General features: G+C 43.0%; 1 protein-coding gene across 1 annotated transcript in view; it reads left to right on the top strand.

Moving 5' to 3' along the window:
- The first annotated feature begins 279 nt into the window (after positions 1 to 279).
- Positions 280 to 19,740, top strand: part of PDIA5 (protein disulfide isomerase family A, member 5) — a 95,049-nt gene continuing 75,588 nt past the window's right edge. The window contains exons 1-4 of the mRNA XM_009887318.1: positions 280 to 286; positions 1,184 to 1,191; positions 4,819 to 4,945; positions 8,319 to 8,406. Of these exons, the coding sequence (XP_009885620.1) occupies positions 280 to 286; positions 1,184 to 1,191; positions 4,819 to 4,945; positions 8,319 to 8,406 (230 nt within the window). The remainder of the gene's footprint in view (positions 287 to 1,183; positions 1,192 to 4,818; positions 4,946 to 8,318; positions 8,407 to 19,740) is intronic.

Here is a 19,740-nt window from a genome sequence, read left to right as displayed (position 1 = left end):
AAATTATTCTCAGACATTCTCCTTATCCTTAGCAAGAGACCATGCTGTCATGAAGCTTTTGTGGGGTGCAACTCATAAATTGAACTGGGTTCTGTGGGAACAGCAGTTAAGCATTTATCACATTTAATTTGAATAATAAATGTAAAATATGAAAATACATTTTTGTGGCTGCTTGAAAGATATTCCCTTTTTTTTCCATTCTAAAATGAGATTCAGAGAAGAGTAAAAACTTGCGAAATAAACTCGGCTTTCTCAGATCCTTGATGATTTTGAGAAAACATGGCGAGTAAAAACTTGAGAAGTAAATTCTGCTTTCTCAGATCCTTGATGATTTTGAGAAAACATGGCCTGAGGGATGACCACGTTTTTCAATAGTGTCAGTCCTGGAAGTATAATTAGCAAATAGTTATTTGCCTGTAAGTCTCTTTGCCTCTGGGTTTCTGAAAACTCAGCTGTTTCTTGTGTTCTTGATTCTAAGGGAGTGGGGTTGTGAAGTGCTTTGCTGCTCCGTAACACTTGTGTATCTTCGGCAGCTCTGCAAGGAATTGCTGGAGAGTGGGGAAAAATGGAAAATTAAACCTTTTTGACTGATCAGACTTCTTCCACCTAGCTTGCAAGATTATATATTTAAATACATACTTTGATTTGAAGAGCAGAGGCAGAGCTAAAGCACGTGTGTTTCTGTACCTTGTACTCAAATAGCAGCGTCTCTCAGCAGTTTTGAGTTGACTGTCTTGAGGGTTTGGGTTCACTTATGTTTTACTTCAGAATTCTTCGTGCATCTTAGATCAGACACTACAATCACGAGTGATGTGCAACCTGCGCCATAAAAAATTCTGTGAAAGTAAATTCAGGTAGAGATCTGGAGCTGGGGAAAATCTGCAGACTAGAAGCGCTACCAGATTTGCATTTCATAGTCTGCCGCGTGTAGCCTGTCTTTTTCTGAAGGTCTCCACCAAAGTCTCCTGCACCTGAGAACACCAGGTGACTGTTGTGCTGGTTCCAGCTCACTGAGCCAGCCGTGGATGAGGACCCGTTGTGCTAGGCACTGTGCAAACACAGCGTGAAATAAAATAGACCTTCCCTCAGTTTTATTGCAATTTCTTGTTAGAATAACTGTCCCAGGGCAGGGGTGGCACAGATGTTGCATGTGTTGGTCCTAATATGCCTTGTACTTTAACAGGTACCAAGGTAGGTAGCTTCTTGATAAAAGTGTTTGGAGTGTTTCTTAGCTTTTCAGCTAAGTGGTTGTGAATAGATTTTAAAGCTTTAGAATGCTTAAGTGACAAGAGAGTTTAGCTTGTTTCTTATTTATAGAGTTCCATATGTGTGAATGTAGCACTTCCTGACGCATATGAAAAGAGGCTTCCTGCCCAGGAGGGACTGTCACCTTTCTTGACCTCTTCTTTTTTTAATGTGAGCTCATCTCCTCTTGTGCCCTGGATTTAAACAAGATCGGGCAGTGCCTGGCTGATGAGCTCTCCTGCAAAGATTTCAGCACAATGTCTAGAGTAGATCTACCTGACTCATATCTCACAATTAAAGTCATATAGCACAGTACATGCAAATGAGCCTTGTCTTTGCTGCCGCTTTGCCTGTGGGCTGTGCAGGAATATGAGCCTGGTTTTCTGTGGAAGAGGAGTGTGTAACTGGTTCCATAGGATTCTCTTTTCCCATCCTCTTAATTTCATGCCATTGCCAAAACTAGCGGCTGTAGCCCTGCTGAGGCTGTAGTTGCTGGTACAGTCATCACAGCGTTGGCTCTGGAGCGGGGCAAAGCATCCCCGTGGCTGGGACTGGCATCAGGTGAAAAGAACTGCTCAGCGTTGCTTACCTTCAGCAGAACTGGTAGAGAAGGCAGAGGTTCTTCAGGACGTTTGACAGAAACCCAGCCTCTCATTTGTTCCTGGATAGGGTCTTTGTTAATTTCACCAGGAGAAAGCTGGACACCATGGAACTACTTAATTCTTACCAGTTTGCAAACAGGATTTAGTGAAAATGCTTATTGGGAGGTCGTGAACTGTTCAGCTCAGCCGATAACCTCCCAGTGTTGCTGCGGCTGCCTTAGATGTGCAGGCAGGGTGTTTCTCTCCAACTCCATGCCTTCAGCGTGGACCTTTTGCGTTTTATAAGCAGCAAAGGCTGCAACATTAATCTTAATTAAAGGGAGATGATGATTTATTCGGCAGGGCTGATTGGTGTGCTTGTATGCGCAATGCCTTTCCCAGTGGGTTTTGGTATAAACCATAAGATCAGAGAGAGCCGCGGTAATAAAACTGCAGGAAAATGAGTAACGTATTGATTTTATACCTGGGGAGGAATTGGGCAAAGTAGCAGTGGATATATGCAATGCGACGTGCTTCTCCCTCCAAGCGCCTGCTATTCCACCGGCACAGCAAGTTTTCTGTTAGTGGCAACATGGACAAGGCAGTAGTTAAAGCTGTCACTGTTTCCAGGATCCAATTTTTCAAGAGGTTTATAGCTCTGCCATTATAACGGAAAAAAAAAAAAAAAGTTACTGAAATTGGCTAAACAGCCTTTCCATCTGGAAAAGACATGAAATACATGTACTTCCGAGCTATTGGTAAAACTGTACAGATGCTTTAAACAAAGTTCATAATACCATTTGGTGTCACATTGAAAGTGGCCTTTGTGCCTTTTTTTTAGTTCAATTATTTCTTTTTGGCAGCAAGTTCATGCACTAGAATATCCTTAATTGCGTCCCGTTTTCTAAACCAAAGAAGCAACCTGTAGTTTTACTTTTTCACTCTGTGTTCAGTAAAGTTTAATTTTAGTCTTCTGTAACTCAAGGCATAAATAAAACCTTATGACACTTGGATAGTTACAAAAAATTGAGGTGAAGGGAAAAGTTTTTTAAAAAAAACACTTAGGATTAAAGAGATCTGCTCGTAAGTCAATGTTAGATTAATCCCTCCTGTATAGCCTCTGATTGCGATGAGTTTTGAGCAGGAATTTGCATGTCTGTGTCACCTCACTTAGCACAACTATATTTGTCTACTTTGATTGGCAACACCATGTATTTATCTGAGAAAATACACAAATGATTCACATACATCAGCCTGAAGTAGGAAGGCTGAGCTCTGGACATCTGGATTTAGAAGAATGCGAGTCTGTCGGTCGAATTAAAGCATCAAGGGCATTTATGCTGAAGGTAGGGGCTGACTTGCAAGTGTGCTTTTTCCCTTCTCATAGTTAAGACCATCTGGTGAGCAGTGCTCGGTGGTGGGAATCCTGCCTGCAGAACGGGCTAACTTACTTGCTTTAAGCATGTGCAGCCTGTCGTGCTTTTATCTTATAGGTATATATTGTGGTGACTTTAAATTCCCGAACATGTCCTGGGGTTGTTTTGAGGATGACTCCTGTTTCAGCTCAGCTTCTTCTCTCTACCTTTCATGCGTCCCAAAACTCCTCCTGCCCTTTCCACATGTCAAAATTTTTGGCACTTCTATGTTTCATAGGTGCAAGGTTTTGTTTCTGTGCCTCAGTGACGTGGTGTTTGCAAATAGCTAAATTTGTAGTGAAATGTAGTGCCTGGGGCTGCGTGTTCCGACTTTGATTGGCTTAGTGCCGTGTTTTGAATGCTGCAATCTGTAATACACGGGATGCAAGAAGAACAGCCTCTTACTTCTTCACATCTACCCTGGATACATTTTCCAGCCCAGTTGGAGTGAGATATGATCAAAATTAGTTCTGTAATTAAGAAAACGTTGAACCTCTTGTGTGTGTTAGGCAAATGAGCTAAAGCTTTTAGCCAAGCAATTAAGTGTTAAGGTTTTACTGTAAGGTGAATGTAAACTAGATAATTTCTCCAGCTAAGCTTCCCATAATCATTCCATTAGTATGAATTCAGTATAGTGCAGAAGGGAGGCAACATAGCCTGATGGATAAGATTACTATTATTATTAAAGATTATTGCAGTATAAATGAGCAGTAGAGGCCCCAACCAAGGTTATGGTCATATTTTGATAGGCGTTTTACTTTATAGTAGGATAAAAGACAAACTCTGCTCTGGAGCTGTCATGATTTAAATAAACCAAACGACGCAACAAAAATAATTTCTTTGCATAGATACAGAACTGAGATGCAGAGAGATTAAATGCTGTGCCTTCTACGTGGCCAGTGGAAGCCAAACTTGATCTTCTGGCAAAGGCACTGGTGTGTGCGTGGTATGCTGTGGCCAGTGGGAAACATAAGCCCTGTTCCGCTTTGGAAGGGTGAGTAGGAGAGGGTTGCGGTCAGTGCCGTAATGCAGATGCTGGAATACTTGCAAATTCAGTTTTCATTTCCTTCATCTGCTCTGTGTCAGCATGGGTTAGTTATTTTAACTTCATTGTTCTCACTGTCTTCTTTGGGATATCAAAGTACTCAATTGAGTTTGCAGCATATTCTGAGATCTAGGGACAGGAGTTCTCTCAAAGTGGTAATTTGCTGCTTCTCTTGTTACAGTATATTAAATTTACATAAGAATTTTTGTCTGATTATCGGACTAGGGAACAAACTTTTAAAGGGGTGGCTTCTTAACTAAACCCATATTTCTTGATGTGTTTATCTCATCTTTCCACTTAAGGATGCTTGCTGGGAGTGGTATTGGTCTAGTTTCAGTAAGTCATGTGTATGGTTGGGTTTTTTGTTTTTTCCTTTTTTTTTTTTGATTTTGCTGATCAAATCAATATGATAGTTTAAAGGCAGCGTGTCTCAAGATTATGGAAAAAAGTCAAGGCCATTTCAAAAGCAGTTTGTATTTTATTTCTCAGCATGGAAGCTGTTACTAATGTTTCTGGCTTTGTGTTTCTGTAGGCGTTCTTGCCGGCATTTGTGTACTCGTTGAAGGTGTCTCCACTCATAGAAAAAATAAGTGACCACAAGGATTTTAAGAAGCTTCTCAGGACACGGAATAACGTACTAGTGCTGTATTCCAAATCTGGTAAGTCCTCTTTTTTTTTTTTTTTTTTTTTTTTTTGATGTCATAGCTCTTTGTGCCCAGAAGGTGTGTGCATTTGAACATTTGTGTGTGTGTTCAGATGACTAAGCTCTTTGCCCTTACTTGCTCGCTCTTCAGTGTTGTGTTATGTGACTGTGAGGTGCTTCTACGTGACTACAAGGGCTTCTTCAGGACTGGTGTCCTTTGTTCTAACTCAGGGGCTCCTGATGTTTAGGATCTTCTTAATTTGGTCTTCTAATTGCTCTGTCACAGTGGCAAAAATGTGCTTTATTCTGGCTTTGTCTCCAAAACTGTCTGCTCGTAATAGCTATCAGCCAGAGCTTTCTGGTGTGTTTATCACAGTAGTTTGCAAGTTTCGATTTCCTGGTGACACTGAAAGGCTTAATGAATAGTTATAGTACTGAAATCAATCTATCTTTGCTTCTGACAGCTTTGAGTGTGCCATGGTTGTCTTTCGACTTTAATTAACAAAATATAAAAATAAAAAATGAACTGCTTGTGTAAGAGGGAGGAATGACTCATTTCACGTCAAGCCACCTGTCCCCTTGAATCTCTTTGCAGTCTTCTGTCATTCAGGCTCTCTTTTCTGGCTCTTCACTCTTACTCTTACCCTTACCTGTCTGCTCTTCCTTTTGCTCTGTTCTGCTCCTGCTGTACATTTTTCTCCTTCGTTGCCTTGTTTGTTTTGGTGTTTTGTTTTGTGTGATATTGTGTAAAATGAAGGAACAACCTTTAAGCTCCATATGCAAGTGCAGATTGCTGTTGTGGATGTGGAAGTCACTGGACAGCTACATGTAAAATGTGTCACTAAGATGATTTTCCTTAGTGCTATATTGTTTTTGTTGTTGCTTCTTTTTACTTCCTGCAGGCAAGCAATACAAGAGAAGGCTTTATTTGGGGGTTCGGTCCTCCCTGTCTGACCTGCTACAAAGGTCTTATCTCAATTAAATGCAGTGACGTATGTAGAGTTGCACTGGCTTTATAGTGTGGCACATTGAAGCAGTATGTAGTGCCCCAATATCCTCCTTCCACCCCCAGTATGAGAGAATTTTGCAGACAAAAATGTGCAGGTGCTGCGATAATTAACTTTGTTTGCTAAAGATATGCTTATTCTGAAACAGTTAAAATGACATGTGTGCCTTAATTTTTGTTAAAAATTTTGTGTTTTGCTATAGTGAGGAACTTTGAGCGCTCGAACTCGGCCAAATGGTTTTGTAGTAACAGGTTCAAAGTGAAAGTCATAAAAGAGTTTCCAACGCTTTTTGATTTTGAAAGGAACACTTTAGATAAAAAAGACATCTGTATTATTCAGCTTTTTAAAGGGAAAATTTTCTTTTTACGCTTAATATTTTAAGTGGTGGTTGCTTTCATTTTTAGAAGCACAACCAGAACACTTCAGCTCTGACACTCATCAAATAAATGTTGCCCTATGGGCATTGTTCAAAAGCTGTGTTGTGGAAATTTCTGTTTTTTTCTGGTTTTGTTATTTAATTGGTTGGTTTTAGCAGTCTAAAGCATTGCATGCAGAGCTGACTGTGGGATTAATGTTTCTTCCTAGTACAGCAATCCTTGCACAATTAGAAATGTCTTGCCTAACTGTCACCCAGAAAGAGGGGAGGGGAAAAAAGATACAGGAATTTGGAGGTGCAATTCTAATCTCAGATATACATCATTCAGCTGTGATGAGATGTTGGCCCGCATCTGATTGTACTGCTGGGACAAAGGCTTTGCTTCTCAGCTGAGCAAAACTAGATGAGTATTTCTGTCATGCAGAAAATTCGTGGGTTTCAGGAGATGTCCTCATTTACAGGAGATGTTTAGTTCACCCTATTAGCTGGGTATCCTGCCAGAGCTGCTCAACTAGTGAGTCTTCTGGGACAAGTCTGTCCTATCCTGAATGCTTATTTTTAAAGGGTGTTTGTCAAACTGTTTCACTCTAAGTACATGCAAAGATTCCCCCATGTGTCTACGTCCCTGTGTTGGAGGGAGGTGGCAGTTGCATGTTATCAGTGTTGGGGGTAGGAGAGTTTCTTGAGAGCTAGCGTGTGTGGGCTGGCGTCTCTGATGGCATCAGGCCCAAGCAAAGGCTGTCGAATACAAAGAAGCTGTTTCTGGCTCAGGAGATTGTTGAGATAAAAATTGTGAGGGCTATCACTACCCGCTAGCTCTACTTGTCTACTCTGACCTATATAGAATCATAGAATGGTTTAAGTTGGAAAGGACCTTGAAGATCATGGAGTTCCAACCCCCCTGCCATAGACAGGGACACCTCCCACTAGACCAGGTTGCCCAAGGCCACATCCAGCCTGGCCTTGAACACCTCCTGGGATGGGGCCTCAACAACCTCTCTGGGCAACCTGTTCCAGTGCCTTACAACCTTCAAACTAAAAAATTTCTTCCTAATAGCCTTCACTATCTCAAATGTTGGAGACAAGATATTGGTCTATAGAGGCATTTGGTCCGTCCCAATATAGCTGTTCTTATATTCAATTAGTTGAAGTAGTTGTGGAGCAGCAGCAGCTTAAATAGATCTGGAAGAGCTCTGGGTTTCTATTTTTTGTTTATCAAGGCAGGAAACAAGTTTCTATTAGATTCTTTGGGGAATTGATACTTGTTTGAACCTCTCTATTTTTCTCTCCCGAGCTCTTGTCCCATTTTTCTTCGGTGTTTATTTTTAATACCATTTATAAGACTGTTTTGGAATGGAAGTGTTTTGCAAAATATACACATGTGGCATGGCATTATAAAAAAATCTCAGTTGGGTATTTATAATACAGCCAGTTCTTGGAAGGACCTTTTCTTGGTGCTTTCTGCTAATAGTTTTGGGCTCCTCACGACTGTTGGTTTGGATATCTCCCAGGGTTATTACAAGAACAACAGTGTGTTATTTTCTATGTATGACGGGGATAGAATTGAGGCAGGCAGAGATGCTGAATGAGAATGACTTGCCCTTACAACTGATGAAGGTCCTAAATGAAGTTGCTCCAATTAGCAGGCAGTGGTACAAATTGGTTAATGCCCGGCAACAGGAAAAAGGCAGTGTTGGATGGAAGGTGGTTTACAGGAGGGGACATAGTATAGTTCCGTAAATGTAGGTCAGAGAGCGTGCCTGGAGATATGAATTTCAGTGTGGTGTTTAAGGGGGGTGGAGGGAATGAGCCACCCAACTTCAGCTGCAGCCAGCATTCCTTCTAGTTTACGGAAGACTTTACTGATCGCTGTCATACTGTTTTTTTCAAATTAGAAATGTTCTTTTGGTGCTTCAGAACAAAGGAATGCACCATTGTGTTTTTCTATGTGGAGTAATAATGCCGTTGTTGTTTTATTTTTATTATTCTTTTATTTTGTTTTCCAGCTGCTGCTGCGGAAAGCTCACTCAGGTTACTGTCCAGTGTGGCCCAGGAGGTGAAAGGACGAGGTACTATAAGCTGGATAGACTGTGGGTATGTGTCATGCTCTTTTTCTCCTTTTCTTCCCTCTCCCCTTTTGGTTTTTATTGCTGACTTAGCTTTTTTGATGGCTCTGAAACTTTTTGCCTGTAACTGAACCCACATCATTCTGTGCAGTTTCTTTTTAGCTGTAGGGAGCCTACATCTTACCATCCTCTCTTCCTTTGGATCAGTGGTGGGGAATCAGTTTCTCCTTATGGCTGTTGTCACTTCTTCTCTGACAGCATGTTTTTCAGCCTGAAGCTGGAGACCCCAGCTAGCATCGCCTTTTGGGGGGGGGGCGTGTAGCATGGAAACTCTGACTGCTTGGGCTTTCCCACAAGCTGGGGGAGGAGGAATCCCACATGTTGTGCTTCAGCTGGAGGGCAATGCAGTTCGGCTCCGACAGCAAATGTTGCACAAACAGTAGGGCTCTTTGCTTGATTTTGAAGCATCCACCCATTTGTGTTTCTCAATAAAATGTGCTTGCTTTTAAGGAACTTCCTCTGCGTTTGTATAAGTTCATGGCAATTTTTAATGTGAAGGAGGGAGACTTGGTTTTGTAAGTGGTTGCTTGTGTGAGGAGGAATGAACAGGTGTGTACTTTCTGGTTTGCAGATGTGAAAGCTTCCATTGTGGTTCTGCTCAATAACACGTTGCCTGTGGTTTTAGCTTGTGTATCATAGTGCCTTTCTGCCTCTGCTGCTTTGAGAGCTTTGCCTGCAGGTGGCAAATTCCCCTTCCTGCACTGCAGAGGAACAGCTTACTGCCTACCTGTGTGTTTGGGTGGATTGCCATGGTATGAACAAATTGTACACTGTGCACAAATCTAAGTCAGCTCTGAAAATCTTGTGGCTCCCTTAAAAATGTGCTTTTGAAACCAACCTCCATCCATCAAGCAGTGACCCGGAATAAGTCATTGGTAAATCAAAGTTAATGGGCTTTTGTTGTTGGTTAACCTGTCTTGCTCTCCCCCTGCCACCAGGCAGGCATCTCTCCCATGGAGTCCTCTGCTTCTGCCTTCTGTTTGCATTCTGCTGGGCTTGTCCAAACGCACAGATGCTTTCATCTCTGCCCAACTGACGGGAACAGTGTTCCATGTCACCCGCTGTCAGAGAGCAGGGCTGCTCCTCAGAGCTCAGTGAAACCTGTACCACTTCCTACCCGCTGAAAAGCCAGCAAGTAAATTGCATTGACCCTGATGAGGGGAAGGTTGTGTGGAGATCAGGCATACCTTTGAAATCCAGTTTCCTTTTCTAATGAAAGCACTGATAAATAATTTTTGATTGTCTGTAGTGATGGCTAGCAAATAGGATACTGGGCCAGCTTCTTGGCTTTAGTTTCTAATTGGCCTTGTTTGTGACTGTGGAGTGGTCACCACCTTTTTGCGTCTTCTGTTTCCCTCTTGTTTTAGGCTGCCTCTGTGTTGAGAGACTTACTGCTTACTCTGTGTGCGTACATGTGGCATGTGTGTACAACTGATGAGGCTGTGTATAAATGATGAGGCTGTTCATCTGGCCCTTTAAAATGCTGCTATAATACAACTAAGCAATAACCATCTCCAGGATTTATTTTAGTTCTGGGTTGGGCAAGAAAAGATTCAGTGTTTAGGACTGCAATTTGAAATCCAGGGAAGTTGGCACTTAGTTCAATGGAGAAGTCTCTGCTTCTGAGTTTGTAAGTGATGGTGATGGGGAGGGAAATGTGTTTGGGTTTTGCTGTAAAATAAACTTCAATTCATCAAACCCTAATATGCTTTCCCTTTCCAACTGTTGTAATCTAAACCAAACTTTGTTATGGAAGTTACTTGCAAGAAACGTATTTTAGTCTGCTCCAGGTAGTGCTTTAATACATTTCATAGGAAGCTTGGTACTTGCAGTGCCTTTCCTCTGACTGTGATGAGGAAATATTTAAGTTAAGCTTCTTGTTCATAGTGAAGGGTGAGTTATTCCCAGAGAGTGAAGCAGCCTGATGAAGGTCATGCTGTAAGAGGTTGGGAGATCTGGGAATAGATTTGTAGGTTCCCAAAATTTGCTTTGGTGCCAGTAATATCACAGTCAGATTGCCACTTGCTAAGTGGCAGGCAGTGGACAGGGTGCTGTAACGTGGCAATAGCTGTAATCCTCTTTGAGGGCTGAGCAGCGCTTCCTTTCAGATCACTTGTTTGGGAAGAACCTGGGAAAAATAGATGATCTGTCCAACTGTAGCTGGGTGTTTGTCAGAGATGTCTCTTCTATCCCTCCCTCCTGCAACATGATGTCATAACAGAGTTTGTGAACTTGCCTGATGGGGCAGGGCGAGCTGGAGGACTGGCTTGTGGCAAAGGAGGTCTTGATCCATGAAAAAAAAAAAAACAAAAACAACAAAAAAAAACCCAAACAAACCCAAAACCCAAACAAATAGTCTAAGCCTGAACCAAATTTTGTGGTTTAAAAAGACTTGTTTGTTAAACTTTTAAAGCATTCTGAAATCAGTCTTGTGCTGTTGAGGTAACTTTTAAAGAATTTGTTTTTTCCTTGCGAGATTTTTTCCATATTGCTTTTTTTTTTTTTTTTTGGTGTGTATACATGTGGCTGCAAACTGCTGCCCACCTCATTGCAGCGATAATATGAGAGAGGCTGCAGTAGTGCTGTCTGTCCCCGGTCACAAAGGGCCGGTTGTAGGGCCTGAACAGCTGAGTTCTACCAGAGCTGCTCAAGCTATTCTCCCGCTACAAGTACGCTCTGAAGCTTATTTGCAAGTCTTCATGTCGAAACAAACAGCGCACAGATGCAGGGATATTTACAGCACAGGCTCAATTTGTTTTACAAATATTGACAAGAAATGGCTTGTTTGGCAGCAATATTTAGCAGGGAATTTTGGCTTTGCTCTTCACATCCCACTGTAGCGGACTTCTTTGCCTTCAGATCCAAGCATTGGCAAGGCTGGCATACATGCAGAGTTGTGGTTTGTGTCTCTGCTTCCCTGTGGCGATGACAGCAGTCTTTTTTCTTCTCTTTTTCTTTATTGGCCGTGCTTTTTTTGTTTCTTGTTATTCCTTCTTCCCCTCGTTTTCACTGATGGAAATCATGGATTGCTAAGTCTCGGCAGTACGTTCTGTATTTTATACAGCGGAGGGGAGCGTGCAGGTTTGTGGCCTGAATTGCTGGCTGAGATGGAAACCGCGCTCCTTGGCCTTGGCTTTTGTTAGGTCTGTGGTACGAGACAGAGGTTAGACTTGAGCTTTCAGTTCCAGGTTGAACAGTCTCAGGGAGACCAGGGAGGTTAGTTTTTCAGCATAACGTGGGGAAATACTTGGTTTCTTGCTGAGGCTGTTAATGTGGAGTAGAAGAGGTTGCCGCTTAGTTTGTCACTTTGCAGCAGGATAGCAGAGGTCCCTCAGAGCGCCTGGACTTAGGAGACGTAAGGCTGGGAGGTGGTGGGTACCTGCCTTTCCTGCGCGGTTAGGCTCACTTGTGTGAGGTGCCACGCTGGAGCAGGGCCATGCTGAGCGCAACACCCCCGGGGACGCCTCTGCGTGCAGTGTTGCAGATAAGGTCCTCGCTCACAGGAGATTTCAATCAGTTTGTGCAGGCAGATAGACGCCTCGTGCTAGAGATGAAGGGGCAGCACGAGAATTGCTTGCAGCATTGAAGTGGTCACTGTTTGCTCCTGTGTGCTGAGATAGCGTATGTGGCTTGGTACACAATTAAACATGAAGCTATTTCAGTTGTGAATAAAGGACCCACAAATGATGTGACAAAAATATGTTTTATTCTAGCCTTTCTGTGCTTTAATTAGAAGTCCTTGCTGAGGCGTTTGATGTTGAATGAACAGTGGTGTGAAAGATGACAGAATATTGAATTAGTAATGCCTAGTAAAATGCGGTCTTCTGTGCCATGGCTACTCTTTGTTGCTGTTGGTTTGAACAGAGTACTTTCTGCTAACCTTTATATGTTTATTTCCTTCCTGTAATACCTGGTGCTTTGTTCCTGAGTTGAGGCTAACTGGTAGCGGGAGTAGAGCACAACGTTGCAGGTTGGTAAATCTTCAGAGTGTCCCAGAGATGGATCGGTTGTCTTATGAGCAAGTGTTTTGAGATTTGTATTTGAGGAGATGCCACGTTAATAGGAGCTGAGAGTTCCAACTTCTGTTCCTAGCTCTGCGAATGATTCGCTGCTTGTTACTTTGGCTGTTAAAAAAGGTGTATCTGTCTTCCAGGCAGCTGGGTAAATATTGCCTGATTCATTAGTCAATGTTTATAAAGAGTTTGGAGAACTTTGAAAGGAAAAATTCTACAGCAGCATGGATGAGTGTTCTTCATTTAGAACATTCAGATGCTATTAGGATGGGCACGTAAGCAAGCAGAAGGTTGGGTTATTTATTGAATTATTTTGAGTAGTAGGCTGATAGAAATTTTGAAAATGGAAGGACTTCATAGGGAGCTGAAAGCTTAAGGTACCTGCAGAAAAGAAAACGTCGTGTCCTTTTATGCGATCTCAGCCTGTCTGCTGCTAACTGTAACAGCAGGTTGGGGCGCAGTGGAGCTGGTGCGTGGTGCATAGGCAGATGGACGGTCGGCGTGCGTGCTGCAGAGCCTCTGCGTCCCCCCTCGTCTCCCTAAACCTCAGTCTTTGGAGGCATAATACAGCTGGAGCTAAGCATTGATGTGGTCAAGTAAAAGAGCAGTTTTGTGAATAATAGAAACACTTGGCAAATCCTCCTGGTGGCAAGTAAAAGGTACAAAGTGATGTGCCTGGGAACACAGTAAGATGGAATTGCTGCTTGAGTGAAAGATGAAATTTTTGTTTCTTGTCTTTAAAGCAGACAGAGCTCTAGTCCCAGTTTGTGATGCCCTGAGGTCTGGTTTGGAAGAATAATCATTATAAAGTTATCCACTAGCCTTCTTGAGTAGGTTTTGTGATAGATCATGGGGTGGCTAAGGACTGACCTTGCCTGGAAGAGTGTAATTAGTTTGGGTGAAGTGGATAGACAGGAAAGTAAGTAAAATGGCTTTGTAGAGGAGATTATGATATTTGGCAGGTTATAAAATCCATTGTGGTCAGGTGCAGCTTTGAGGAGGTAGCAGAAGAGGTTGAAGCTAGTTCTGTCCGTCCTGAAGGTGATTTAGAGAACACCCCTGGGTTTTTCTGTTACTGAAATTGTCTTGAGTTTTTTAGTGACTATAACTCCTGCCCAGTTTTGGACTGGTATTTTCAAAAAAGCACCCATTTCTTTGGCTCTGGGTAATTATTCTCTGCTCAAACTTGCATGGTTCCCTTTACTGTAGGTCCCAAACATAAACAAAGCTGTGTGATTTCCATCTGCTGTCATAGCGTGTGTGCTTGGCTTTAGCACATCAGACTGCTAGGAAGAGGAAATGCCATCTGGTTAAAATGTCTGACTAATTTTTGGTTGGTTTTAATCCCACTGGTTTTGTGTGTCATTCTTGTAGTCCCCATCCCCAACAATTGCCTGTTATTGTTGCAATCCCATGACACTTAGCATAAAGGTAAGACCATAATCTGGCTGATAAAGCAGCCCTTTCAAGGCTATGCATCTAAACATGTGCTGGTTCACCAGAGAGCCAAATCTGATGAGTAGTTGTCTTTTCTGGGATTTTCCCCAATTTCCCTTTTAGATGAAATCTTCCTTCCCAAATTTCTAGTTTCCTAATGCTTTGATACAGAAAGGCTTTACCCGTACACACAATAATAAATGAATTTGTTTAATGCCTTGAAATAGCAGGGACGAATTTCAGAAATAAGGCTACTGGTGCAGATGGCTTTAAGTGTCATTTTGCTCTTTAGTTTTTACCTTCACTCCTATAAAGCTGATCAGAAGTAGGATTTATTTAAGAGAATAAGTCTACTCATCTTCCTTCATTGCAGTTGAATTGTAAAGCTGATGAAAAGCTTTGCAATTGCAAATAAAAATGACCAGACCTAATGGAGAGAGAAAAAAGGAAAAAGAAAGGAGTGCTGCTCTTGCACTGATATGACCTCTTCCATCCAAGTAGATTTGCAGTGTCTGGGATTTCTGCCTTTTTCTACAGTTGCCTTAAATGTGCAGGACAGCAGCAGCTCAGGAGTGGATGGCACCTAGTGTTAGGTGCCAGCCTGGGGGAGGTAGCAGGGCTCCATCTGCAGCTGGTCCCGAGGAGGTAAACCAGGTGTCCATCAGGAACATTTTGCAAATGCAGTTATTCTGACAACGTGGTCCTCGTGTGGGTGCGATTTATATGGCTAAACTGTGCATTTGCAGCATAGATTTTCAATACCTTCCTCCTGTCTCTATGATAACCTGTATGTGTGGTTAATGCTAGTTCATATTAAAGCCCTTCTATTTTACTGTAAGAGTGACCATGCAGGAAGTGCTATGCCAGTCTGAAAAAAAATTCCTTTTTTAAGTAAACTCTCCGTTCCTACCATAAACCCATTTAGCCTGGTGTATCGCTTTAATTCAGAAACACAGAGCATTTAACTAAAATCCACTGTGGTGCTTGTGTGTATGAGCCTGGGCTCATGTCTCAGTTTCATCCTAACTGTGGGGTTTGCCTAGAATTGCTCATTAACTGTGAATCTTCAACGTTGCTGCTTTTCAGACTAAAATGAAGAGTGAGCTAAGATTTAATGTAAAGTTACCTCCATTTTCCTGCATTCAGTACTTCATTTAAAACACCCTCTAGCATCCTCCCCAGGTCCATAGTGCAGCTAAAGGTCAGATAACAGGCACCAAGGGAACGGTACCATGTGCTGCAGCATCTGTGTGCCTGTGGGTGTTACATTCAAAACCTGCCTTCATGGGGTTCTTAGATTAGTGTGAACTCAAAATAGAGTGGTAGTCGTTTTGTGTCCTGGTTTAGGACAGCGTGCCCCTGTTGTGTGGGTTACAAGAGATCTGGGGTGGGTCTGAGGAAAGCTGCTGCTTTGCAAAGAGAGTTTGAGTTTTTGGCATTTCCAGAAGTTCCTGCAAAGCCTTTGGTAGCTCGTGTGAATGTGTTCACCTTATTTCTATGCAGGTATGCGGACTGCCGAGTGCTTCTTGCTAATTTATATTTCTGTGGAAAGTACCATTCATAACAACTTCTTGGCTTTCTGCAGGGCTGGAGCTTACAGTTTTTTCCTTTAATTGTTTTTGCTCAACGATACCTGTTACCTTTTTGTCTTGGGCTTCTTCCTGATTTTTGGCTTGCTCTTGCTTGCAGTAAGAATTAATTTCATGGGTTTTAATTTTCAGAAAATACTTCTTTTTAATCTCATTCCTATAGATTCCTGGCCTCTCTAATTGACTAATAGGCACAGGGAGTCATTTCTATTGGGTGACGAGTGGTACTTCGTCCCCACAGCACATGGATTATTCTGTTTGCATTCCTGGCACGTTCCAGGGGAGCGTTTGGAGCAGAACGCTGCGATCATCTCATGGGTCACAGGAATGCTTTTTGCTGCGTTCCAAGGAAGAAAATCAGGCCCTAAATTCAGATGAGACTGTCCTGTCAGTCTGCTAATCCTAATCTTTAATTCTTTCCAGCACCACGTTTTCTGGTTTTGGTTTTCATGCTTCCCCATCCCTTAAAAGATTCAATTTTTTCATCTGACGCATTGTTTGAGCGGCTCATTTGTTCTGTGCTATGGAAACCTGTTGCTATTGTTACTTCTTTTAGATGATAATTTCCATCAGAAACCTAGAACGGTGGCAAAATGTTGCGTTGTTTTCAAAGACGAATCTTGTGTTTTAAGCTTCCTGTGCTGGTTACTTCTGCATCCCTCTCTCCTGGGTCCTGTTCCTATTTTGGTGTCTGCAGGTTCTTAAACCCCACTCAGGAGCATAGTATCAAAGTGCCTGTCTGCTTAGAGAGCTGCGGATGAGCTTTCTGTTCCAGTAGATGTAAGCCATTACTATCCAGTGGCTGCTTAGCACAGCTCTTTGGAGAAGTGCTCTTGCAAGCAAGGCTGATAGCTTGAAAAGTGATTTTCTTAATATTTTTTTTTTTTTTTTCTTCTCTGATTTCAGATCTGTCTCAAGAGAGTGATACAGAAAGGTCTGGGATCATTAGAGAATCTGAGGAGCCTTACAAATGTGACATACTGTCAGCAGCAGTAGTTGTGGCAGCTGCTGCCTGGGGCCTGGAGGGAGGAGTGAGGACGATGGGGAGGCAATGCCCGCAGTCTAAGAGGAGAGTTTTGCAGGGGTCAGTCTGTTTTTGTTTGGTCAGCAAAGGACACAAACTGCTGGAGTGTAAAAGGATCACACAGTCCTTGTTGGAGGGTGGGATTGGTGACTGCAAGGAATGTAGTCAAAATCCCATATTGTCGCCAACAACGGCTAATGAATTGCATTTTTGATTTCGAAACCTTGTAGGAGCACATCTAACTACAACTGACTGTTAATGACTTCCTCTTTCAGATTAGGTTTGCAAGTGCAAATGTGGTTTTTATTTTTAGGTGGCTTGAGGAAATTTCTGGCATTGACACCCCTTTTGCTGCTTTTTGGGTCACAAGCTCAATTAGTTGTTTGGCAGGATCTCAACTCCTTGCTTTTGTCAGAATGTTCATCAGTCTGTTGTCTGGAGAGGGTATTCTATGGAAGGTAGCCAGAGGGCATTGCAGAGGCTGCGCATTGGGCTGGGAAACCCTCTTTGATAATTCACTGCCGAGGGCTTGTCCGCAATTGCAGTTGCACTTCCCTGAAGTTATAACTGGAGTTGTTCCCTGTATGGTGGTTTTTACCATAACATAAAAGAATGAAAGCAGGTAAACAACAGAGACAATGATGAGGTGCTTTGACAGGCACCTTCCAAAGCTTTTTCCAGTGTTGGGAAGTTTGCTTTGTCAGCAGCCCTGTTTCTGCTCTGCCATGTCGCCCTGCTCTCGGAGGCTGTTCCTCCTCCTTACCTGCTCAGTCTTGTCTCTTCCAACTGTTGGGACAGTGATGGTGTTTGTCTGTACAATAGAGCTTGCATTGCGCTGAGGTCTGCAGGTGCAACTGTGATATAAAGGAGTGATGAAGCATAATTTATGTGGATTGTTGAGCCCTGTTTCAGACAGAGATGTACAGATAGACGAGAGAAAATCTGTGTACAGGTTGTGAGGTCTGTGGTTCACATGTGGTTACATGATATGCTGATAGAGGAATGAGTTTTTGTGCAGGCAGATTTACTGACCTGGTTACTTAAATTGGTGGTGTCAGTGTTTTTATGAATTACTTCTCTTGTGCCTGGAAACACTGTAGGTACGGATGAAAAAGAAGGCTGGGTCCAGTCTGCGTTGCAAAGCACTAGTAGGTGCCAGCACTGTCATTGAAGTGGTATGGCCACACAGCACATGCACGTGCTGCTATTACATTGGCAACTGGAGTCATCAACTTTTTTTGAATGGCATTTTTGTCATTTCCTAAGAGGGGATTTGACAGTCGTTCCAGAGCCTTTGTCCTCAGAGGCTGATGTGGTTATAGGGCTGTTTTCCTTTCTTGATGAGAAGCCAATGGACAGCATTATGTGATAAGGGAAATAATTAGGGAGCTGCAGAAGATCTTATTTGTGCTTGTGAGAGAAGATGGTGCTGAGGATGTTCGATCTTAGTCTGCTGTATTCAGGACCTGCCAGGATAATATTTGTATTCCCCCCCAGGAGGGTGTTTTGCACTACCACCTCGGTATACTGTTTCTTACTCAGGGTCCATCCAACTCAGACTTGTTTTGTTTTTTAGAAACCAATGTGGACTTGCTGCAGCCAAACTCCCGGATCTTCCTGTCTGGCTTTGTCCTCTGTTCTTTCTGTCTTCAAATTACCGTGAGACATTGCTGCAAAAGCCTTTCTCTGGGTTGCACTGGGGACTGCCATCGGTATCTCTCACTGCTTCTCCATCGTTTTCATCATCAGCTGCCAGGCCTGTGGGCAGCCCTGCCCAGGCAGAGCATCCTGCACCACCCTTGAGGAACACCTGTTGCACATCTCCTTCAGGTGCTGGCTTCACTGGTGGTGAGCCAAAGGAGGTCAGAGCTCCTTCACAAGACCCTCACCCTCCTCCTGCCCCAGTAACAGCTGGCTGCCTGTGCAAAGTGATTATTCATGCGTGCTAATGCTGACAAGGGATCCCAGAGGATTATAGGGAGCGCTCCAGTCAGGCTTCCTGCCAGCTCCGTCGTAACCCCTAATGACAGAAGCGTCTCCCAGTAGAGGACATGGGGATGTGAATGGAAAGGGGTGAAGTATTCCTGTGATGCATGCTGTCTTTGTTGTTATTTTAGACTTCTTGCTTAGTTAGGTCAACTTGGATCTTTGATTTTATCGTTCATTTTCCAAGCTGCCATATGCCTTTGCTTCTCCAGCAAAGGAGTGTTTTGGATCCCGGTCTGGTTTCATGGGAAGGGGGAGCGTGAGGAACGTGCCTGTGGGACTGGAAGGAAGCTGTGCCATTGTGCCACTTAAGGTTTGACCTTACTACTACATAGACAGCTGCTGTTTAGGTCCTTTGTGGTATTGCAAACAGGTGGGTATTTTGGATGATTTTCCATGGAGATAGAGCTGGATGCTTTGTAGGACTGCCTGCAGGCAAAGCAGAGGTCCCTTCAGCAGTACCACAGGGACCTGTGAGGGTTTGAATTTCTCTGGACAGAAATGGCATAAGGCAGACGAGGGTGGCTGCTGGGGGGACATAGCTGACCTCATCCTCAAACTGGGATTTCCTGAGCCTGATACCTTGTCTGGAGTATCTTGGAGTGTCTGGAGTGCTGATGTTGGGGATGGTTTCTGGCTTTTTGGATTTTGTGATTTTGTTGTGGTTTTTTCTTCCCTTCTAGTCTTTGTAACAAACTCTTACACTGCCTCTTCAAGTGGTATAATAAAATTGCAAAAACCGGAGTCCTAATTACCATCTCCCCTGTGAGAGTTGAGGAGCTCATCTTCAGAGAGAGGCTGTTGGCTGAGATCCAAAAGAGAAAAATCTCTCAGAGCAGACTGCATCTGTGTTGATATTTACTCTTATTAAGGATAATGGTCATTACTAAGTGATATCAGAGCAGGTTGCTCTTTGCAGGTTATTTTTGTCTGGCTGTAAGTGAAAGCAGAAGGAAAAGCAGAACAGGTCCATCTCTGCCATTTCTGTATGTCTCCTTTTCTGCTTTTTACAAAGAATCATTAGTATAGCATCTGAGTTGGTGGGTCTGGCGTGTGTAAAAATCTGCACTGATGCATGAAAAAATTACTGATACATATTTAGGCACTTCCTATTCTGGGAATTTGCTCCTCTTCCATCCCTTACATCAGTGCGGATAGCTTGCATAAACAGACTAAACTCCCAATGCAGTGGTGCAAAGAATCTGCCCACTAAATAGTAAGAGAACATACTGGAGCAAACTGCTGCTTTCTTT

The sequence above is a fragment of the Charadrius vociferus genome, unplaced genomic scaffold (assembly GCF_000708025.1).
Source record: "Charadrius vociferus isolate BGI_N301 unplaced genomic scaffold, ASM70802v2 scaffold385, whole genome shotgun sequence".
Classification (NCBI taxonomy): Eukaryota; Metazoa; Chordata; class Aves; order Charadriiformes; family Charadriidae; genus Charadrius; species Charadrius vociferus.
This window is presented reverse-complemented; position numbering and strand designations above follow the sequence as displayed.